The following is a 25,353-nucleotide window of genomic DNA, read 5'->3' on the forward strand; positions in this document are numbered from 1 at the left end:
AAGTCGTCGACCCCCCCACCGCCTCCCTTCACCCCTTAGGCACTGGGCTATGAAAACATGGGCAGGGGCCTCAGCAGAGCCCATTAATGTAGTGACCTGAATGGGTTAAAGTGGCAAAGATGATGCTTAAATGTTGTGACGCCGCCAAGTGGACAAGCATTTCATCACAGCCACACAAGGAGAGACACACACACGCACGCAGACACATAAGCCCACATGCCTGAATACACAGAAGCACATATGTGTTTGCAGTGTGTAAACACATGAGAACGCACAAACCCAAAATAAGAATAAACAGAGATACAACAGAAGCATGTAAATGAGATGCACAACGCACCGGGACACACATGCGAAAACACGAAAACACATTCTGCAAGCCAAGCAATGATTAAATGGAATCCAATTAAATAGGTGCTAATTGCAGCGCTAATTAACTAAAACAAATTGATACAACTGTGACAAGGAGAGAATGAAGCATTTGCAAAGACGGGGGAGAACAATACACGTGGAGTGGAGCAGCCTAGTGCAGGATGGCATCAGGATACGTCTGGCCTCTCTATTGTCTTAGCTCCTCTCAAGCCTGTCAAAACACACAGGCCTCCAAACAAAAGACCTCTCACAACTACAGGAGGCTTCTCTTCTCGGTGCAGGCTCAGGACTGCCACCCAGTTTCATTCTCCCTAACAAACATGAGATCCCTATGTCCTTAAAGCCCCTCATGTAACACAGCACAGCACAGCACAGCACAGCACGCCAGACAGCTGCCAGCCTCCCAGCACAGTGGTAACCAGGGAACCTGACACCTGATAGAGCTGAGTTACAGTCCTTCTCTTAGGGCTTAACCAGTGTTTTCATTTTTTTTCCCAAAGGTATCTGTGTAAATGCTTGGATGAAACACTGGGACAGTTATTTTTACATTTAAATACATGTCTCATTTAGCTGAAGATTCAACAAACCACATTAAAGCTTTTACATCTGCAGACACTGAATGCATCTTTGCCTTTCCCTTTTCTAGGGAAGATTTCTCTGGTGCACAGATGACATGGAAAAGAGCATCAGTTTACCAAACGTGAAAAACGATGTAATGTTAAGTATCATGCTGCATAAATAAACAAGCAATATTTTAAGCACCACAGCACCAGATAATAAGAAGCCACAAGCAAACAAAGTGAGATCTCACATACTATAATTTAGAATGAGAAAATTAAAATGTTATTGCACGCTACGGCATTACTGCTACGTTTTGACAAGAAAAATATTCAGCATCACCGGTGGATGACACTTTTTATGTACAGAACACTCCCTAAAAAGGCCAACATCCGCTAACTTCTACATGAAGTAACATGAAAAGCAGAACCATCTGAGGATCTGGGCTGAGCGACCTCATTTCCAACACTTTGTTCTCTGGTTCCCTGAACTGTGGTGTTCAGTGTCAGTTAAGGGCTGTTCAGCTCGGTTCAAAGTGGCAGCGTGCTTCCTGTGACATCTTCAGTAAGAATACTTGTTAAAGGTAGATTTGATGCAGGTGCACAAACTGCACATAAACGCGTTATCACACACAGCTGCTCTCGTATGCTACAGGCTGCCACCCTCTTCTTGTTTACATCTGTACACGACCTTTGTAATAAGTCTGTTTGATCAAAGCACTTCACAATAAATCTGACTTCAGACTTGCAGCTCCAACTGTGATACTTTGTAGAAAGCTTTTGCAGGAGGAATATGACCCCAGACAGCCAGATTTCCTGAAGCACAGATTTCTGAACTGCTCCCTAAACATTACTGTAATATAAACCTCAATGATACTGTAAATCATAAAGCACAAGGTGTAATAAAGTGGCTCTCCCTGCTGTCTGCTCTAGTTAAACATCTACCAGGGGCAATATATCTGTTGCTATAGCTACAGATTCTCCAGTAGATGCATAACTAGAAGATGATGTAGCCTGGGAGGTCCCACTTTAATAAATAAAATAAAAAAAAGAAAGTAATCACAAGTAGGCAACAAGCATAGCACAGAGAAATAATGTCCTGACAAATTTATTGTGGCTAACACCTGCCTCCTGAGTCCAAAACATAATGACTGCAAAGAAAAACCTCTGCGCAACAATGTAACTGTAAAATTTAACATCGCTCTAAAATAATGCTCTTACCATGTACAGCAAAATCAGCTAGCACACTGTGTCCAGGAGGAGTTTCTCTTTGCCTGTGTTACCTAGTCGAATCCCAGCATGCAATAGCCACAGCTCCTGCAGAGCATGACTTTAGATCCCTGCTAATTTAATGTTCCCAGGCCTAATTGTCCCCAGAGTGGTTGCTCTGAAGTAGCCCTGCTGTATCTCAATGGCTGGGGCTTGTTAAAAGTGAAGGGATGTGTGTGTGTGCGTGCGTGTGTGTGTGTGTGTGTGTGTGTGTGTGTGTGTGTGTGTGGACCTACATTACAGCAACCCGGCCAAGCACCTTACATGGCCTGACATTAATCACTGTGCACTGTCCCATGCAATATTCACCTGGCTAAGCACAGCGGGCACAGAGGCTGTCTGGGTTCGGACGCTCTATGTCATTCTCTTGCCTTTATTTCCAGTTCTATTTCAGTCTCTCTGTCTCTCTGCAGATCTCTCTCTCGTTGTCGAAGGATGTGGGGGGCTGCGGCTGTAGCTGGGAGAGGTGTTAGACCCTTACGAAAAAATCCAGAGAGAGCTAAATATTCCTGGAGGTCACACTCACACTTACTCACAACATGATTCTACTGGTGCTTCCAATGAAAGGAGGTTTTGCTGAGATCGCTCTAATGGGTTATATTTATCATAGTCACATTTACATTCTTGCCCTTTCCACAATCTGCCACCTTTGAGTTTAGCGACTCTCCACATCCAACCATCTGGGGCCAGCTCAGACTGGGACCCGGTTCAACTCTAAACCATCCCCTGGGACGAGAGCAGTGGTCACTAAATCCTTCCCTGCCCTCCCCCGCCTCCATTTCAACACCAGTGGGACTGTTCCCTCATCCTTTCCCAGCCTTCCCTTGGCATCCTGGGCAAAGTCAACACCACCAGTCCCAGTGGAAACCCACGGGGACGAGTTTGGCTGCTTACACTAAATCCACTGTGGTCAAGCCGTCTGCGGGGCAAAAATAGATGGCATTTAGGAAACTTGAACACACACACACACAGAGAGAGAAAGGTACGAACTCCCAGACACTTCTTCATATAGGAAAATCATCTCACAGAGGGGAGGATTAAAGTCCACTGGCCTTTTTTCTTTTCTTTTCTTTTTTTAAACCATGAATCACACATCTGTGCCAGTTGTTCCCTGGAATTCATTTGCAGTAATTAATTTACCAATTCTCATTATCTGGTTATGTATGGGAACTTTTGGATTTCTTCTACTGTAAAATTCAGTCAATACCCATGGTTTGTCACAGACTACAACAACTACAACTAAATTGCCAGACAATTTCAAATATTCAACCATTTGAGTTACTGAGTGGATTCACAGTATCTTCAATCTAAAAACATTCTTAGGCTATAAATCAATTAATGGTAACGTGTATCATAGTGACATATTACCTTTCATGTAACATTGTCCGATCAATGTTCTCATTAGCTGGCTTTACTAATTAATCGTGGGAAAATGTTTCTTAGTTATGTCATTCTGATGTTACTAGCATACAGTATGTGCTGGAAGCTCATCAAATGTTCTTTGGTCTGCTCTTGAAGTTAATGAAGTCAAAAATTTAATTAAATTCCTAATTCGTAGTTTAATTTATATTTTTAAAAAAAAGATAAAATCCTGAGGAATACATCTTTCATTTGAGTCATAATTCACACTGGCATGCTGTAACCACATCATAAAAACAAACATGATGTGAATATGGTCTGGATTGAGTCACTAGTTCAAATGCCCAGAACAGCTGTGTAGTCTTGTTGGGGGGTAAAACTCTTCTTTCCTTAGCCACTGCAACTGAGGTTCCCTACAGGAAGGCACTAGAGTTTAAGCAACATGTCATTTTATAGTGCAAAAGCACAAACTACAACTAAAGATTCAATGATAAAATAACAAGCAATTAACAGTATCGGCAATATACATAAATATATAGCTTATGTGTCCCTCTGTGCCTTTTGTAGTGCTTATAATGTAATAAACTCCACCATCAGCTCCATCAGCGACGGCATAAAACACAGGAAATTCAAAGTTTCCATTCAATTCTTAGCCAAGAGAACTAAGATTGTTGGGGAACTTCTAATCATCATCATCGTAATCAGACATTACACTATTTTCTAAATAATCTGGGCCAAAGCTTTTACTGTAGATCAAACTCCTCACGTCCTTCCCCAGACGTGAGTGTATGTTCCTCTGTTGACTTGTCTTTGATATGGTGGAGACAATTGTCTGACATGTGATTATGCATCATGTGCATGTTCAAGCTACAAGCATCTAACTAACTGATCTGTCAAGGTTTATTACAAGTCACGCTCCTCCACTCATCTCTGGCTCTCTACTCGGCACACACACACTGAGCCACACACTCTTGCGTATGATGTGCCTGCAGACACCTCTGCAGCGCACCTCATTATCCACTCATCTAATAATGCTCTTTGTTAAATTGCAGTGTTAACCTGAGTAATAGGAGTAAAGGCCTTTTCTATCATGTTACCACTTACAAGCTTTCCAACCCTATAATTACATCAAGGATTTCACATTTTAGGACTGATCTCATTACAGGGGCAACAGTAGATAGTGTTTCAGTTCTTGATCAACCACAACATTAGAAGCAGATTGAGCAAAACGTGTAAGCCTCGGGAGATTAGATGGAACAAATATTTCTTTATGAGGTGGAGGGAAAATGTCAAATTTAAAGCAAATTTCAGTTTTGGTAAGTGACCTACATTATATTGATGATACTGAAGTTGTTCTCCATCAACATATGGCTGCTTGATGAAGGTTTTCTATCTTTACAACATTAAATGGGACTTTTTTAGTGGAAAAGTTGACATAAGTCAGCTGTACTTCATTGCAGCTCAGAGACTTTCCAAATTTGAGAGGATTTACCAGTTAAACTGGGCTGGAACAGAGTTAGCCAGGTGAGCTACAGACAGGTGACAATTCAAAGAAACAAGTCTTAGTTGGGTGGTGTTGGGTCAACCATGTGCTGCCAGAATAACTTGGCAATAGGGCTGCCACAAACGATTATTTTGATAGTCGACTAGTCACCGACTATTTTTTCGATTAGTCGACTAATCGGATCATACGTAAATTGAATGTAAAACATACAGTTTATCGCACCAGCATGCAGCTGCTCTCGTATAACCATAGCTTTCAGCTTGAAGTGTTTAAGGTATATGCTAACTAAAAATAAAGACAATTAAGATTATAGTTCATTAAACATTTAATGAAATATGCAGCTTTAACTGTAGCATAAAGTGCAAACAGCTGAGTAAAATAAGGCAATGATTCTCCAAGTCTCTAAACTCTACTAGGGGGATAAACACCACTCTCTACTTCCAAATGATATTCACTCATTTGGTGTTTTGATGATGTCCTGTGGGTGTTTTACTGGGTTGAGATCTGGTGGCTGTGCAGGACACAGCATTTACATTATTTCCATCCTCATGAAACATCATGTTTCATCAAAGGGTGTGAGGTGATCACTCAGGACAACTAAGCATTGATTGCAGCGACCTGCAGTCCCAAACCATGCCAGCAAAATGCCCCCCCTACCGCCCCCTACCGCCCCCTTTTAGCATAACAGAGCCACAGGATTCCTTCACTGTAGGTTCACACATTCAGCCATGTACTGTTCCCTTGGTGTAGTTCAACACAGGCTCTTGCAAACTTGTTGAAAATGTGGCGAACCGTGTTTCATCTGACTATAGCACATTTTCTGCAGCTCTGTAGATCAGTGCACCGCTGAACTCTCATGTGTGCATTCATCGTTGTAATGAGGGGTTTAAGCGCTGTAACCTGACTATAACACCTGACTATAACACCTCTCCATATGCACCTGTGGACACACTGCTCTTGACACAGTCTGATCACTTCCTGCATTAACATTCTTAGCCAAGCGAGGAAAAGTCACAGTTGTTCCTCACACTAATGACCAGTAAGCGATGCATAGACCCTAAATGCAGACACCACAATGAACTTAGATCTTTTCCTCTTGATACAACTGGGCCTGTTCAGCGTTTTGATACAGGCCACAGAGTGTGACTGAATGTTAACAGCTTATCTCTACCATGTGATGCTCCTGTGTGGAAGCATCTGCATTTGTTATGTTTCTCCAATTATTTATTCAGGCTTTTCCTTTAATTCTGTTACTCTCTTTGTATTGTACACTGGGCGTCTCCTGAGTCAAGCGGGTACCACTCAAGGTCGCTGCACCCCAGATAACAACCAGCCTACAGTTATCAGTCATCCTGATCGCCGGGCTGTTACCCCCACCCCACTGCTGATGGGCAGCGGTGCTCATGTCTATCGCGGCTCTCAGGCTGCCCCTGAACTATGCTCCAGTGCACTGTTAATGCCCCAGCTAATCTGATCTGTCTCTGGCTGGCTTACTGCTTATAAACACACCTAGATATGAGGCCGGGGAAGTAATCCTGCAGCAGCTACAGTATGACAGAGGCATGCAGGACACTGGCTTTATGTCCACAGGCTGGTCTGATAGGGAGGGATTTACCTGAGGGAGGGGGGGAGGGAATAATAGAGTGGAGTGTCCAGAGGTGTTTTCCTATATGACATTGTTAGTGGTGTGTGTATGTGTGTGTATGTGTGTGTTTGTGTGTGCCTGCTCAGGGTAAAGCACTGCACTAATGGACAGGGAAGGTGATGTATATATGTGGCTATCAGCGTGTAGCTTGAGCAAGTCAGCATTATGTGTTATTCATGACCCCCTTTTGAAGCAGAGTGAAGGTCAAAGCCATGTTGTTGGGGGACCTGCAAGCTTCTCCTCTGCTATGTACCGGCATGACAGATAAAAACAACTATAGGTTAGACTGCAGTGTCGTTTCTTCACATTAACAATAATAATAATAATAATAATAATAAGTTAATGACCAAAATGACACTGAATGTATCTGATTTCTTTGTTTTCATCGTGTTCTCCTCTGGATGTGTGTGTCCTCTGTTACTTTTCAGCTGTCTGAGTTGGACTCTGTTTTGGCTGCTGCTAGTTGGGTTTTAGCTGATAATGACTGAACCTTTCAAGGAGAACTAACCCATTTAAAAGAATTGCATCTGCATGGATTTCAGCAATGAGCTTTTTGGGCCTGACTCTTGCCAAAAATAAAATTCAAAAGAAACTGTGTTTCATTTATTCACATATTCATTATTCTTCATTTCTCTCACATGCAAATAGCTGGTACAAATGTTTGGCTGCGATTCAAACAATGTCAGTACTAGCCTTCAAAAGCACCTCCAGAGGAGTGTGACTGCTGCTGAAACTGTTTCTCACAGGATGTGACAGGAAAATAGTCCCTGTGTGTACAGACAGTGTCCAACACAGTTCAAGATATCTGACATCTGGTCGTCGGCAAGTAAGTAACTTTTGATTGATGACACACTGTTAGCATTCTGGTTGGTAGTCCAATAGAGAAATGTACACACACATGCCTACACAGACACACACACACACACACACACACACACACACACACGCTGCACCCCTGTGAAGAACTTGGCTCTGACACTGCAGCTCATGTCCTGCGGCGAGCCACTGGCACCCCAGGGTGCCGTGAGGGGAGCAACACATCACCTCTCCTGCAGATCACAGGGGCTGATGCACTAGGGGAAACGTGTCTGACTGGTGAGACAGCCAAGCAGAGAGATATGGACAGAGAGGGAGGGGCAGCCTGAAGTGCACTCGCCCTAAAAGCATCCTGAATGTAGACATCAGTGTGTTCCATCAGACTGATCTGTCATAATGTCAGAGTACTCGTTTGTTTCAGGGAATCAGAAGAAGTGCAACAGTTATCGAAGCTGTAAATGAGCCTCACGTCTATTTCATATCAGACTGAGGAGAAAATCAGTCTCATACACACACCTGCTTTAAAGCCCAGATGGCTGCTCTGTGCAGACAAAAGTCTTTATGTGTGCACATCCATCTGCTAACATCTGTTACGTTGTATGAAGGATCTACAGTAAGCCTCTGTTGATGTAAGTAAGAGTACATGAACAGTACTATGTGTTCATGCCATTGTTAAGATAACTTGCCAGCAAAGAGAGCTGTGAATACTAAACAAGCACATGACTGTGGTAGAGTCTGTCGGTGCCGTTGCCAGGGACATTTTCTACGGCAGATAAAATCCACAAAGGGCTCCTCATCGAAACCCAGTCCATCTGGATGCGGACTTGTTTTATATGCATGGGATCTATCTATCCATCCATCTATCTATCTATCAGGGACTGAATCATCACAGGGGGTGAGGGTAAAGTAAGAATAGATGTATTGATCTCCTCTTGTACCTCAAGCACTCACTCTTGTATAGTCATTTAAGAATTACTAAAATAAAATCGAGCCATGGGTCCAGACCGCTGCTGTGCTCATTGTTATCTAATCTGGACAACAGTGTAACAATTCCTAGAAATGTACATAGCTGACACAGTGTCATGAACTGGCTGACCTACTGTTTGTAAAGAGCAGTGAGTGAGCAAACACTTGATGCAGAGTCAATAATGAATCTAAGAATACCTCCACACCTCATGAGACAATAACCTGAGGAAACGTGTCTGTGTTTGTAAAGATAAATGAGAGTGAAGCTGCAGTAATCAAACTGTTCAGATCATCCATGAGTGAGACAGGTTGGCACACAGCATGAGTTCGACCCTCAGGCCTCAGCAGACGTCTGGTCATGTGTGAATGTTCTTTCTCTCGCCATAGGCTGTTTGGAAACAAGTTTTATACAGTATTATGGAAGTACAGTAGGTGGTTGTGAGGTAAGAAGCCGTTAGGATCTGAACAAACAGCCCTGCTCAAACACAACTCTACTTCTGACTAAAGCACCGATGACTCACTGAGCTTTCTAAATGCTTATTTAAAGGCACAGATCAACTGCTTCATTATTCATAGTGTTATCTATAATGCATTTGTTATGCAACATGATCATGTCATGAGCCTCATTCATCAGCACAGTGATTATAGCAGGAATTGTGTGGCATTGTTTCACAGCATAACTGTTAGTCCTTAAAACAATAATACACCGTAGCTGGGAATTGGGAGTTGTAGTCATATGCTAAAGGTACTGTACGTATGCTTTTGTTGCATGCAGAGAGCAGGAGCCAGGGCAGGTTGAAAGATGTTTTAGCTGCTTGATCCCAGACAGTGAGAGAGTCAAACAATGCTTCAGACAAACACCAAGATTAAAGCAAACAACTGATAAAAAGAAAAAAGGAAGTTAAGTAAGAGCAACAGGGAACCACCAGGGAACAGGAAGCCAGCAGTACTTTATTGATCTGTCCAGCTGGGAAGAGAGACGTCTGCAGTTATCTATCAGACTGAGGTGTTTTTTAGGACTTTAACGATATTGGGGTCAATGTGCCTTCACCGGTCTAAAAACGTCCTCCAAGATACTGCACAGCGCTGAGGAATCATTCATTGCAATGGTTTAGTGTCATAGACGGCCTTTTACTGAGAGAATACAGCAACTGTCACATAAAGACACATATCTGCAGAACCAGGAGCTTGTTACTGTAGTTACTATTTTCATTTTTTGGTTTGTTTTTCATTGTCAAAATATAGTCAATACTACAAGCCGAAGAATAGTGCATCTGTAGAAGTACCACCTACACGATATTGAAAACTGCAACACTGGTTCTTAAGAACATGAGAAATAAACAGATCCCATATGAAACCATTTCAACATGTATAAATATCACATAAAACAAAATATAGTTTATCTAAGACACAGGGTCCAGACTCTCTGTGTCTCTACTTCCGTATGATGCACAACAGGGTAGAGAAATAGGGGGGTAAATAATTGAAATAAAAATTGTTTTAGTTTTACCCTTCCAGTATGGTTTGAGCTGCTTTCATAATCTCTCTACGATCTTAATCTCCGAGGGAGCATGTGCAGTAAATCTTCAGAGGAAGTTAGTGTAAGATATGAAATTCAGCTCAGCTGAAGTTATAAGGTTTTAATATGACAGCAGCAGTTTGCTGATATCATGGATTTATTATCTACAGCAGAATGTAGATCTGTTTGAGTAATTGCAGCCTATTGCACTTAGACTGTGGATAAGAGCATCAGCTAAATACATAATGTCCAACTGTCTCTTAGCAAACTAAATATCACAGCCAAACTCATTTTCAGCCATGTTAACTTCCTGAGGAAATCTTATCTAAGAGAGATATTTTTGTCTGTGGAGGAGGCCCCCGGGCTACATAGCCTCATTATTTAGTTTGGCTTCCTGACTACATTTCCCCTCTTATCCTCAACAGCACTATGGTGGATCCTGGCCTCGAACAGGAGCATAAAAACATCCGCCCATTTAAACAAACTGTTAACACATAGATGGGCTATCTCACTGAGACAGACTCAGAGTCTGTGGGCTCAGCAGTGTGCTTGAAGCCGGGCATATTGGCAGTCCGCTATCTGTATAAACAAACAGAAAGCCACTTCTGCAGTCATGAAGGAAAACAAGGATAGAACGGCAGCATAAAGCCACCTGAAGGCAGCATACCAACAATCTGTTCATCAAACACAAACACTTTTGGGGTAGCATCAGGACTCATTGGCATACACAAGTCACATACAGTACATTTGTAAATAGACGAGTACAAGCCATCCGCCTGCTATCAGCGAGAGACTGGATGATCACAGTTGGCGGGTAGTCTATGGAGGCAGTCAGCGGAATGATGGGAAAAACACTCGTTTTCACTTTTAACACCCAGTAAGGACACCTCACTTGTTGAGAATAAATGACTGAATAAATAAATGCAACTACTGGCACCAACTGCCAGCCCAGTAAGGTGATACCATTAAAAATACACTGCAGAAAGTTACTTTTAACAGCACAAAGAGACAAGAAGCTATTGTCCACAGTTACCATTAACCACAATGTGAGAAACATCATTACCAACTACAAAACCCCAGACAGATCTCTGGGCAACACATTGAATCGAAGGCAACTGGACTTGTAGACAGATACAGACTCTACAGTCCCACTGTGCTGTTGTGGCAATGACCTGCACTTCCACAGAGGACAATAGGAGCTCTGTCAAAAGCTTCAATCTGACAACAGAGATAGCCAAGTGAATGTTAAAAAAACATGTCATACACCATTTTCAAAATGACTGTGGCAATAAAGAGTCAATTTTAGACAGCTGTAAATGGGCCAAAACTCCACATGACAACCTTTAGCAGATGGATTTGAAGAAAATGATTTTCTCCAGCGCTGAGTGCTGAGATGTGGTTTGATGTTGTGCAGATAGAGGGGACTCAAGTGTCTCGTGTGAGGTGAAGCTATTTCTTCAGCACTGTGGTACAAAGTCCCTGCTGACACAAGAATAAGTCAAATCACACCTAACAAGGGTGTCAGACGCTGCCTCTTTCACCTCCTTCTTCTGCCTTACAGTGAATGTGGAGCAGATGTCAGACGGATGGAGGGTACACAGTGTATTCAAAAGAAGAGTTGTGTGTATATAATAATGCAAATGTCAAAGCAAATGTCAAAACATGGTCGTATTCGTTGAACACAGTGCAACAGGATTTCCTGCCTGTAAAGTAAAATAAAGGCACTGACCATTTTGTTCTTCTTGGAGTAGGTCTTCTTCAGCAGCCTCTCGTTCATCCTTTCCTGCTCTCGCTGGGCGTGATGCAGGAAGCCGTTCTCCAGGGGATCCACCACGGGCTGGACATTCTCCTCTTCCTCCTCCACCTCCTCATCTTCCTTTTTCTGCCGCTTCGCCACCTTTTTCTCCTTCCACCGCTCCTTCTTCTCCTGTGTCTTCACAACTCCGCTCTTCTTCTGCAGAGAGGTGGTAAGAAGATTGTTAGAATCTCGGTGCTAACAGATGACCAAGTGTGTGGAGATGAATAGAGACATCCACATGATACACATAGTGGAGCAGTGGATACACTGCTACTGTAGCCCTCGATGGTATGAGTGTGGTTAATAAAAGTTAACAGCAAAAGAAACAAAATGATTACAAATCACCATGACAGTATTAGTGGATGCTGTATAATGTCTTTTTACAAAGCCCATATCACTTTCCATAGGAATTCACACTTGCTCTGTGGTGACAGAGCTACTAATCAATGCCACACTGACAAGAGAGATTTACTGCTTTTAGTGTCTCAAGGATTTTCTTTAAGACCTTGAAACAATTGTACACCAGGTGATGACAAGTCTATGAAATACGACACTTAAAGCCGCCTTTGAACAAGAACAAAGCGGACAGATATCGAGATGGATAGACAGACTGGCAGGAGATGAATGTGTAAAAGAATGGAGTGAGGGTGTGCCACAGCTGGCAGATAGTCAAGCGCGCAGCCCCTTTCACTGCTGGGTTACACAAAGCAAGCAAACACTCGAGCAAAGAGCGGCGATGCTCGCTCGCTCTCTCTAAAAATCTTTAATCCTGTCAACAGCAGAACAATGCCTTACTGGAGCCCATAATCACTTTATGGCTCAGATATAATGAGCTTATGATGTGAAGTGCTGCTTTAACACACACTGGAGAAAATACAGTCGCTCTACACTTACACTATGACCAAGCAATTTCCCCCTTTAACTAATCATTCCTTTCATGCTTAGGTTACGGCCTATGCAGACTTGGCGTTTGTTTATGTGAAACCAAACACCATTTGCAAACTGCCTGGTATCTGGCTCAGTAGCTTTCCTTCTCTCCCTGCTCACCCCATGACCAGTACTGCACAGGAAGACATCAATGGCACCATGCTGTGTATGGCCTATCATGGCTTGTGTTTGCTTCATTTTAGCTCTAATTGAGCAGTTTCTGTCTCGCGAATTAAACTCTGCATCCCAGTTCCTAAAAGCACTGATATATCCAACGCCATCTCATCATAGCAATCAAAGCATTGTGTGTCTGAAAAAGCAAATAAACAATGGAACCTAGCGTCAGCCTAAACGTGTCTTTCAAAGTACAAGAGTGCACTCCACTCTGTTTACCATTCACACAGCTGCTCTGCCTATATACAGTTCTTTCAAACGCTCACAGAAACTCTCTAATTACCCATTCAGGGTTGAAATTACAGCCAGTGTTTTATATGTAGAGAGTGAAGATGCTCAGTTTACTTTGCTACAACACATTGATGCAGAAACCGATGACATGTTACACAGTCTGTGTGTCAGAACCCTACTGCATTACCTATCACTAAGCTTGGCAAGGAAATGACAGCATGACTGACTAGCATGTCAGTCAGACCTGCTACATGACATTGATTAACTTCAGGTTTAACACTGGTTGTCTTTCTTTTTTTCTGGTTCATATAATACAAGTGGCAGGCAGCCACCACCTGGAGTTATCTACAGACGTGAAAACTTGACAGAGGTCAACCTGAGCTCTAGATGCACTGGCAGCGTGAGGAGAGTTAAGCCCAACATGACGGTGAAGAAATATACACACACTGACACATGGGCACATCTGCCAGCCTGTGGAAACCACCGCTGCCTGCCTGCTTGTGTGTCAAGTGATTGAATGGTGTCCTCCTCCTGGGCTTCTGCTGCCTCTTGTTCCAGATCTCATCAGGCCTGAGTGGAGATGTGACACGCCGCTGCCTGGTGAAGCCTTTTGGTGGATATCGCTGTATGTCTGAATGGCGGAGGACGACGTGCCGCTGCTTGAAGCTGCATGGAGTTCAAGGCCGAGGGCTGCTGGTTCACGTTCCGACATCTGTTCACAGCCAGCAGCGCCCGGCCCGACCGCGGTTCGCTCAGCACTCCGTATGAATAATCAAATTATTGGCTCGGAGGGTGGGAGGTTAGCAGATGTCTAACACATTAACCCTGTAACTGCTAATGAATGACACCTTCTGTAACAAAAGGTGGTTATGTTTCAGGCACTGCAAAAAAATTGCCGTGAAAATCAAGAAGTACAATTTTACTACAATTTAATAGTGGAGGGAGGAAGGGAGGGAGTGAGAAGGCAAAAATCCTTAAACCACCCACACAAACACCTTCATTATGATGTTCTAGTCCAGGAGCTTTGGCATACGGCATTTGGTGCTACACTGAACATGCTTGTGGCTGAACTGTTTTTTTTTTACTTACTGGTACAATTCCCAGCTGTTTGGAAACACATGAAGTATTTCAGTGTATTAGGTTTTCTTCTCACAACTTTAGTGGAAAAAAATTACTCTAACACGTTTTAAGACTGGGCACGATGCTCAATGACTGCTAGAAGATTGATTGTTTTCATAGTGAGAGCTAGCACAGTAATTTCCATTTATGTGCCACAGTGCATGATGTAACAGAATAGACTGACTATAGACTAAAGATTAACATGCTGTATGTAAGTGCTCTTAACACTTTCCTGCACAACAGTACTTGAGACAACTTACAGTACGGTCATAGTCAAAGTAGCTGCAATGTGTTTGTCCATAAAGACAGTAGTCCATGTATCGGTCTAACCTCACTTCACCAATTACACCAGCACAGAGGAATGCTTAAGTGATGCTGCTGACAGGCTGACACCTCTTTGAGAGAGGGATTTAATGTCATGACACTGACACTGGCATCACAAGGCTCAGAGTCAGTGCAGCTCCTCTTTTCTCATGAGGTGCCAGTTGGTATTAACAGAAGCACCTTTAAAGAGCTGTTACAAACACAAAGAAACAGGAGACACTGAGAACACAATCAGGTGTTTTGCTCCTGATAGGCAACACTGAAGCTTCAGTAAGACTGCGCGTCAATAACCTTTAAGTCGGGATTGCAATTTGCAATTGGCCTTAGCTTCTCCTTTCTAATTAATTGAAGCGTACCATTGTGGGAAAACCAGCAGTAAGTGGGGGATCAATTAAATATCAACTTGCATCAATGTGGAGCCTTATTAGCATTCTGAAGAGCATCACTGAGGTTATGATGTGTCAGTCAGCACAAGTAAAAAACATGCAGACACACAAGTGGCACAAAGATTATTGGACAGTTGAACACATGCATCTTCAATTGCAGGACTGGACTTACAGGAACTGTGCACATTTATGCATTTGTATACAACAATTAAAGGAGATTATTATTATCTAAGTAAAGATGACAGATATGGGAGTGCAAAATTGGAATTAGATTTGGTGGCCTGCAGGTCCAAATCTTAGGAAAACAAAATGTTCTTTTATTGTTTATGTCTTATGAAAATTCACAGAATGACTACTTGTGTCTGTCTGTATAACAACAGTTGTAGTGTAGACATTAGTAACTGGAGCTAAAGACTGTGAGTTGTTTGTGAGCAGAGAAGATGGATCCACCCAATACTGACAGTTAATTCTGGTGCCAAACCTCAAAATGAGTGATGAAACCAGTCTACTGTTGTATTTTCTCACTCATCAAATCAATGGGACACTCTGCAGGATCAGGGCAAATTCTCTAAAGGAGCGGTTTTCTACTTTCTTTGTGGTTTAGCTCAGCAAGACATTTAATAACTGCAGTATCTTGGTTTCCAAACTGGCCTGAAACCTGCTCTGCTGAAATGAAACGTGGCATCTCTGGGTCATTTCAGTTTCTCTGCTTGCCAAATGCAACGGCCCGTCAAGCAAATACAACGAGCTCAAATCCATTAACATCATGTGACCTTTCATTCTCACTCATCCTCTCTAAAACTGGATAATAAAGCGCAACATTTGGGACATCAAACTCAACATGTGTGACCTACAGTGTGTAAAGAGTCAGGCTGTGGTGCAGCTCCAGGGTGGCGTGGGGAGGAGCTTCCCATTTGTGGTGACTTGAACTGCTCTCGAATAACAAAGAGCTTTGGATACTCGACACCTGTTCCTCTGAGCCACGCATCACTCACTCATTCCATTCAGCATCAGCATGATGTTTCTTTGCAGCGTTACACAGTTTGGACTTAGAATTTGAATGTGTATGTGTGCCAAGACGTCTACATGGCATTACCTCCAATAGGCTTTGATATGGACTCACCAGGGTGATGGGCTTTGTTAAACATCTTTCCCTCCTCTATCGTGTTTTTGTGCTTTGAAATGCTCCCCAAACAATTTACTCAGTGTCCTCAGATGTTTTGGAAAAGTAGGAAAGTAACAGCTATCGACCTCATTCTAGGACAATAGGAACTGAGAAAATAAAATGTGAAGCTACTCAACACTCTCCTTGCTCATCCTACGGTGACCTAATGTATCATTTTCAAACCTGTACAGTTCACACAAGTTGAACACTGAATAGCAAAAGAGAAAACAGTGTGGGTTTCTGTAGAAAAATGTGTCATGATTTCTAATCTTGTTTTGTGTGTGGCCTTGTATTACTGAGCTTCAGCAATTAGACTTATTTAGACCATTTGCACCTGCACTCATTACTGTCTCATGTCTGCTGTGCTCTATCAGTAATAAACAGATTTTAATTGTCGATCTGTGTCATTTCCATTTATTCACAGTCCATGACTCTGACAATAGATCTATAATAGCTCCAGGAGAAGAAGGGTAATCCATCACTGTGTGTCTGCCAGCGACGGCTTAGTTGTAATATAATTTCCATATGCCAAAGGCCTGAAGTGGGGTTTTTCTTCTCTACACATAATGGAGCGGTCTTACCACACTCTGTATTATTAAAAACCCATTTACAAATGAAAAAATACCGATGCAAATAATTGCAAAGTAGATGCGTTACCGCTTGTAAAAATGGCATTGATGTATTCACTCTACAGCAGTTAAAGATTATGCCTTATAAATGAGGTATGCATGATGTTATCTCTTAACTCTCAGTAGACCTGAAACCTGTGTGGTCTAACGTAACTCTCACCCTTTCTTCAGAACACCCTTGGTGCCTCTTTAGTTTCTGGTTCAGGATTAAGAGGATTGCCTTTGATTCCTCACTAGTTCAGATCTAAAGAAGCCAGAGTGGTGGATGTCCCTCATTCCAGCCTGTTCAGCTCGGGGCAGGCAGCTCGGGGCAGACAGCTCGGGGCAGGCAGCTCGGGGCAGGCAGCTCGGGGCAGACAGCTCGGGGCAGACATGTGGCAGTGAGTGAAATGGAGAAGAACTGTCTCAAGATATGATGAGGCACAGGGTCGCAGTGAGGGGGGAGGACAAGCCACGGACAGAGAAACAGCGCACGCCAGTGAACGAGGTGAGAAGGGGGAGGGGGGGGCAGGGGAGACTGCTCAACTGGTTTGACCCGACCATGTTACCCTGGCAACAGTACAGGAGAGCTCTGTAGCTGCTCCAGGCTGCATGGGGACTGAAATGTGTGTGTGTGTGTGTGTGTGTGTGTGTGTGTGTGTGTGTGTGTGTGTGTGTGTGTGTGTGTGTGTGGGAGTGGGCATGTCTGGGTATGAGCACATAAAATCCAACACAGGTTTCCATACTGGCAACAATAAAGTGTACGGCTCGACGTGGCTATGCTGGGGCCTTGAGATCCACCATGGAAGCAAATTCAGCTCTCAGAGGACGCTTTATGCAGTCTGCACAGGGGAATGTCAGCAACCCTGAAGCCGCCTGCAGAGGACGGTCTTCACGAGGCAGAGGCGTGCATAAACCAGAGGGCAAAGGAGCTTCACAATTGGAGCCTGGAGTGCAGAAAAATAGACAGGGTGTGTAAAGAGAGAGGGAGATAAAGAGGGATGGTGGTGTCTAATGCACATCATCACGCTTTCTCCAGTGCTCTCTTCTTTCTAAGGCCAGTAATTATTCAGGCGACACAAAGAGCTCTGCAGGGTACACCTCCTTCGACATTAAGCAGTGCTACAAAGAGATTATAGGGCTCTCTGGAAAATTTGCCGCTGTAAAAATTGTACCGTGCTCAGAACTGGTGCTGTAGCAAAACTGTTAATAAAAATATGCTAAACTTTATTTTGTGTAGATTAGACAGTGTGGTGGAAATGATAACATAGCCACTTTTAAATGTAAAAAGTTAGTTCCTTATTACATTGTAAGACTATCTAGACTCACACTAAAGAAGCAGGCAAACTACAGGTGTCTGGTATCATGGCGGTGTGAAAGTCCACCTTAGCTCTGAATCAGGTTACATCCCAGAGCAGCAAAGTAAAGGTGTCAGTGACAGGCTGATTACTGGACTGTGCACTAGGTAATGTTTTAACAATGTGGCACTATGTTGACTAAACGGTACACACAATTCTGTTAGGAGAGAGAACCAAACTTTCTACCCATCATCACATCATGCTCTGACTGATGATGACCATAAAGTGTAAACCAGTGATCTGCTTCAACAGGAGAGGACATAATATTACAATTTACTGAGTCTTTAGTTTAAACTCATCATATAATATACCGGTGATGAACATAAAGGGCTCTAAAACACAAGCTCTTGATTTATTTCACATTATTTTTGAATTTGCAATTAAAGCTCATTTTAATGTATTATGACCATGTGTCTGCGGTGCTACAGAGCTGCATGTCCTTCTTGAACATATTCACATTTCTAGAAGAGGAAACAATCTGAAAGTTGAGTTGAGTGGCATTTTCTAGTGACCCTCAACCAAGCATTCAAGGGGGGAAAACTCAAATAGTAAATTCCGCTCTTTCATCTTTCTAAATGACATGAGATTGACAGAGTCATTCATGGCACCACTTCAGCTGTGTTTAGCTCCTTTTAAGACGGCTGAGGTGTGGTTGGTTGTGCAGATTTATTGCCCAGTTGTTGGTCTGATTCTGTACGCATTACAGCAGCTCTTGGCATGTCAGATAAATCACTCTGAGTTGTCATGATTTAGACTGGATTGATTTAATCATGCGGTACTCGCCAGCTTTTATAGTCCAGAGACGGCAGAGCACACACCTTCCATCTAACCTGGTTGTCAGCTACATCAAACATACCTTTGATTAACTTAGAGCATACAATCATTTACCCAGACTCCCTGTTTCTCTCAAAGCATATCATCAGAGGGTTATTGCCTTGTAGAGAGAAAAAAGAGCATTTTGTGTGCCAAGGAGCTTATCAGGCTGTGAACAAGAGAGAGCACACATTTCTACAGTGATCAATGTTGCATAATCGGCTAGCACACGGATCAAATGAACCGCATCCTTTTCACCTTTTGTTAATCGATGTGGTGTATTTTTCCTGTTCATTTGACTTCACGGTTAAAGGCCTAATCCTTTGTGAATGTAAGCTAGTTTTCTTGGCGGTGCTGCTGTGTGCTTTGGGAAGGCATGGGAAACCAACTGGAGACATAAGGTGTAAATCCCCGGCAGGTCGGTGTGCTGCTACACTCATCCAGCTAACAGGAGTCAACCACCCTCACTTTGTCACTGCTCCCTCTTTCTGCTCAACACGGTTGTTCTCTTAGCTGCTGTGTTGCTGTGTCTGTTCGGCAGCAGTGGCATGATGCTGAATTTAAATCCTGTGGGAATAACTGTCAGGATGATTTGTGGGTAAGAGCATCAACATGAAAGCAATGTCACCAGTTCAAAGGCTACAGCATGATGTTTTTTGTAGAATTTGGTTTGTCATAATAATAATTTTCATAATTTGTCTCTACTCTAACCACTGCTGTCAATAAAAACACAGCCAACCTGATGCTTTTTGAGATATAAAACGATATTTTCTACAATAACAAATAATACATTTAATTGAATCAAATTTTAACACCTGCAGATAACTGTTAAAGACTGTCCGAGACACTTCATAAAAATGTATGTCAACTATGATTCCTGCTTCCTAAGCAGTCTGCCGCCTTCATGAGAACGCAGGTCCACACACCAACACTTTGTAGATATTTTTGTTCATGGCATGAGTCAGACTAAGTAATTATAGCAGCCTTCGCAGTAGTTTTCTCAGATGATGCCTCCTCCATACCAACTATGTGTCATTTTCAAAGTCAGACATGTGCAAGTATGTACTGTATGGAGTGTGGGTGTAAACCAAGACAACAACTTAAAATTGCACCATTGAGTCTAACATCTGGACTATACAGGCCGCACTGATGCTCAGTCCAGTATTAATATGAAACAACTGCGTGCTGGAATAACAATATTTTAGATGCAACATTTCAGTTCTGTTTTGCCTGAGACAGTCATTCTGCCACAGTGATTACACAAGTTGTTCATCTTCTTATGTAAAACTGCATGATGACAGTAATCAGTACGATATCAATGACATCTTGCTTAACCTGTGACAGCAGAAACAGACTGTTGACGATGTTTATGCTCTGATTGTAAGTTGTTATATATCAATTCAAATCAGCTGCATTAAAGGCAAAGTGTTCAACGGGGGAAAGTGTGGAGCCTGCTGGGTTTTCTAAGAGGAGATTCTGTCCTGACCTCGTCGTGACACTGCTGTACTATGTGTGCAGGTGGTGATAGCCCTCCCCTCTCCCTCCCCTCTCCCTCCCCCGCCTCTCTCTTGTTTGTTTTTTTCTCATTCCCCTTCTTCTATTAGACTTTACACCCTTTTGATTCTATATTTTGTGCAGACGTAGACGTTGACAAAGTTTTATGATCCTTTCAGTCTTTAAAGGCATGCTTATACAACTGCCTCATAAATGTGCATTAATGAATAGATATAATACACTGTGTATATCTCATATATCATATTGCATGGAGTTATTTTAAGTGCAGTCAGCAGCTAAACAAATCCTAAATGTTGAATGTTAATATGAGTGTGTTTGTGTTGCACTTGTGTGAGGGCTGAATTATTTCCTGAAGTGAGTCCATCTGGCCAGTGTGTGCTGAGGGGAGGAGAAGGAGAAGAAGGGAAATGCAGTGATAACATGAGCGGCAGCAGTAGGGCTGTGCAGCAGAACAATAAACACTGGCTTCAAATCTATTTAAAAACTCCGACAAAACACTTAGTGAATCAAGAGAACAGAGACACAACTCACATTACAGGAGGAAAAGATGCCAAGAGGCAACACAGTTTGATCAAGACCAACACCTACAGACACTTTGTGTACATTCATGATGTGACTTCTGTGTTGCAAATGTTGTCTCATCTATTTCTAACTCTGCATCTTTCTCTTACAGGAGTTCATCTGACTTTATTACTGTTCTTTTCTTTATGTTGATTATAGAGTACTGTAGTCATAAAATACTGGAACTTCCCTTTTAGTGTACTTTGTATACTATTACGTCTTTGAATTATTTGAATGAGATACTTGTTCACCTGCATCACTATGAATGCAGGACTCATAGCACATAGGTACACCTGGCTAAAACCACTACAGTCTGATACAGGTTTTCTCTGATCTGAGTTCTACTGTACCTACTGTACCATAAAGGTTACAAAGTAGAACGTTTTTGATGAAGCTGTTTGAGAGGTTTAATGTTATTTACTCAACGTCCAAAATGTCAATAAGGTCAAATCACCACATCTAAAACAATTTTAACATCTCAAAATTCTAACCATCATGAAAGACAGATTTCATTACACTAATGTATAGACTTTATTAACAACTGTTGTGACAACTATACTGGATGAATACGACAATCAGTATCCTTCACAGTCAGATAAGAGTCTGGATTTTAGGAGGAAGAATCCTGGTGACCAGTACTGTGGCGTCTACTTTAAAACACTTCGTTCTGCATCAGCTGACGTGTCGCCTGAGTTGGCCGCCACCAACTGAGTACTTCATTTCAGCTGTCACTTGCTCACTCTGTGCTGCTGACTGACCATGCTGCTGCTGCTTCAGCTGATGCCCCTCTGATCCTCCTGGCACCTGGCATGCACCTGTGGGCTCTGACTCTTCTTCACAGATACCTGCTGCTCTCTGCCCTGTTGTTCTTCATCTATCAGGCCAACAACTTACTCTCACATTCAACTGAAATAAAATCATGTTTCACTCAGTCAACAGTAAGTCAAATGAAAAATGCAGCATATTGACATGATAAGCAAGTTGGACTGTGACTATTTATGCCAAACATCACCTGCACAGTAAGAATGGTGATTATAAAAATTGCATTATTTATAAATTATTTGATTATTGCAGTTCAAAGTAGAGAACATGTGCTACCAGATATCAGAGTCTGGCCTCCCACAGACTCTTCTAGAGACTAAGTAGTACTTCTAGAGACTCTTCTAGAGACTAAGTAGTACTTCTAGAGACTCTTCTAGAGACTAAGTAGTACTTCTAGAGACTCTTCTAGAGACTAAGTAGTACTTCTAGAGACTCTTCTAGAGACTAAGTAGTATCTGTGACAGCAGCGAGGTTTCTACCGAGGCCAATATGAGCTGTGAACCTCCCACCCTTTGTCACAGGAAGCTCCCTCCTTCCTGATGCTCAGCCCACACGCTGCAGCCCAAAATACAGCCGGGTGTCATTCCCTGGGTTCCTCCTTTCCTCACACTCTCCAGAGAGAGAGAGAGAGAGAGTGTTGCCTCGGCAACAGCTACTTCCATTGGTGGAGAAGAATAACAAATAAACTCCTATAAATGTGTAATATTGGCCTCACACTGTCAACAAATCAGCCTAACATATTTTCTGCACAAACTGTTAATTATATTTTTCATGGGTAAAGCAGCTAAAAAGACACCGGGGATGTTAACAGCCTCTTCAGGAACAATAAACGACAGGCTTTTGAGTACTAACAAACGCTTTTTCCTGTCTGCATTACTGAAATCCTGCAGTGTGACATTCATTCTCTCGTTCTTTTCACTACAAAGCCAAATCAAGGCACAAATTACAAAACGAGTTTCCTTCCCTCCGTTGACTAACTCAGAAGACGACAGAAGTGTTTTGACGTCAGCCAAATTTCTGAGCACATCCTGCTGCGAGCTGAACCGGTGTGAGAAGTTGGCTTTGTTCACGCAGCGGGAGGCTGACAGAGCAGAGGAATCCCAACCAGCGACGACTGACAGGGAGGAGGAACCTCAGATCTGCCTGCAGCCTCATGCTGCATCACTGTAGTCATAACAACACAGCGCTCCAAAAACTAAACCATCTTTCTAAACATAAATGCCACATTCTTTAAATTCTTTGCTAAGCCTGACGATAATGAAACATCCCATACCTTTGAAAGCCCCTGCAAACCTGATGATTTAGGAACATGAAAATTGTTCAGATTGCAGTTACAAGGTTTTTCCATCCTAACCCTCAGGTAAACCCCTGCTGATTCCCTCTAAGACTATGTCTGCCCTGAAGCAACGTTGTGAAGATCTGAGAAGATGTGTGGCTGGTATAAATAATACAGCGAACATCATGCAGAGTGGAAAGGTAACTGGAAATCTGCTCTGTGAATTTTCAGAGACCAACAACTCAACGTCACACCATTTCTGTATAAGAATCAGTTCAGTATTTGTTTCTAGTATAGTCAATACTTCCAAAAACACTGGCCCCTGCACTTTCCATAATGCAAGAAAACATGTAAAACTTTCATCTGTTATTTTCACACTCTGAGTAGTACTACAGGTAGAGCAGGTGTCTTTGAGTCTTGACAAACATCAGATATGGACACTAGTTCTTGGATTGTACAGGTGTTGCACAGATGTTACTAAGTTAAAGCTTTGTTCCCTCTAAGTGTCCTAGTAAGTCATGGCAGAGCAACAGTGAGCTAAAATAAGACATCCAAATGGAATTAAATCATCATTCATTTAAATGTTTAATAACCTCTATTTTTAAACAAACAGAACAAACCTCGCTTGCACTGCACAAAAGTTGCTTTTTTTACTGTGATGGCAAAAAAAACCCAGAGAAACAGTTCAAACTAGAGACGATATATTCACTTGACACTTGCATCAGTTTGCTTTTATGTTAGTCTGACTCTTGAAAGTTTATCAGGACTACGATAAATGTAAAGACTCTTCTGAGATTACTGTTAAGATATCTCTGCTGTACTGGTGTCTTCAATACGTTACAACAAGAAAGATGGGAGCCAAGGTTGATAAGCATCACATCCATAAAGACATCACCTCAGAGAGTTGGAGAAATGAGCCAGCTAAATTGCTTTTCTTTGAAATCACCCGATGGAACAGATCTGTCAGTTCACTCCCCAGAAACTACCTATAGATTTACTATTACAAACAAAACGGCATTCGCTGTGTAACCTGCAGACACCCTCCTGTCTGATATATCCAAGGCATTTACAGTACTACTGCTCTCATATTCTGAGCTACAAGCTACATGTCGAGTTGTTAAGTGGTTCATCACTGCCTGTTGTGTCCTTAGAGCCAATCATCATTTACCTTAGACAACTCCTGTTAAAGAAGAATCACAAACTGCCATCTGAGTGGATTTAAGGTGCAGATATTTAGACTGTTACTGAAAGAGAAATCACAGTGATTTGGTTTGACAGGGAGGAAAATGAGCTGCTCTCAGAGAGAATGCAGCATTGTAACAAAGGCAACAAAAACAAGTGCTCCTGCTGGTGCTAAAAGCAACCCCAGATCACTCCCCAACCACTGAGTCAGCTGTGAACTGCTGCCGTCACACTGTTTGCTAGATGAATGAGCCTGACGCACTGTTTGCACGCATGCACACGGAGCCACGCGCACAAACACACGCACACAGACGTAGTATTTAAAGAACCTCTGTCTACGTGTGTGAGGCACAACCAGCTCCATGTTGACTAATGCTTTGCACTTATTTCACATTATGCGACTGCCTATTCTGGGTTTATGCAAACACAGCGCACACGCAAACACACAGTACACACACACAGTACACACACACAGTACACACACACAGTACACACACAGCGCACACACACACACAAACACACAGTACACACACACACACACACACAGTACACACACAGCGCACACACACACAAACACACAGTACACACACACACACAGCACACACACACAGCACACAGCGCACACACAAACACACAGTACACACACAGCACGTTTCTGTGTTATCTCATTCACTCACTTCCTTGAGTTCTTTCTCTTTTGATTAAGTTCTCTTTTTCTTTGACAAACACTTGTGTGAATTGTGCGCTGGTTTCACCTCCACTTCCACCTCACCCCCCCATTCTACACACACACACACACACACACACACACACACACACACGAACAATCATTGCAGCCTCATTCTGTCCTACACAATACAGAAGATGAAAACATACAGTACGTAGACACACAGTGAATCTTTTGTCTCTCACTGTCACACACAGTCAAATAAATGTCCACAAACTGACTTAATCTCCTGCACTTCTTGACCACTTCAGTACATAGTATAAGTATGTATGTGTGCCTGTGTGTCATGTAATAGAAGACAATGGCTTTACTCCTGTTCTTATATAAGAAGATATGAAGTTGGGCTTAACACCTTGTAATATT

At 42.5% G+C, this 25,353-nt stretch overlaps 1 protein-coding gene across 15 annotated transcripts in view; it reads right to left on the bottom strand.

Moving 5' to 3' along the window:
* fbrsl1 (fibrosin-like 1) overlaps positions 1 to 25,353 on the bottom strand; it is a 271,719-nt gene that overhangs the window by 182,227 nt on the left and 64,139 nt on the right. For all 15 annotated transcript variants that reach the window (XM_085787868.1, XM_085787876.1, XM_085787867.1 and 12 more), the window contains exon 2: positions 11,734 to 11,958. In XM_085787868.1, the coding sequence (XP_085643994.1) occupies positions 11,734 to 11,958 (225 nt within the window). The remainder of the gene's footprint in view (positions 1 to 11,733; positions 11,959 to 25,353) is intronic.

The sequence above is a fragment of the Trachurus japonicus genome, chromosome 9, assembly GCF_045865225.1.
Source record: "Trachurus japonicus isolate A0001 chromosome 9, Traja_1.0".
Classification (NCBI taxonomy): Eukaryota; Metazoa; Chordata; class Actinopteri; order Carangiformes; family Carangidae; genus Trachurus; species Trachurus japonicus.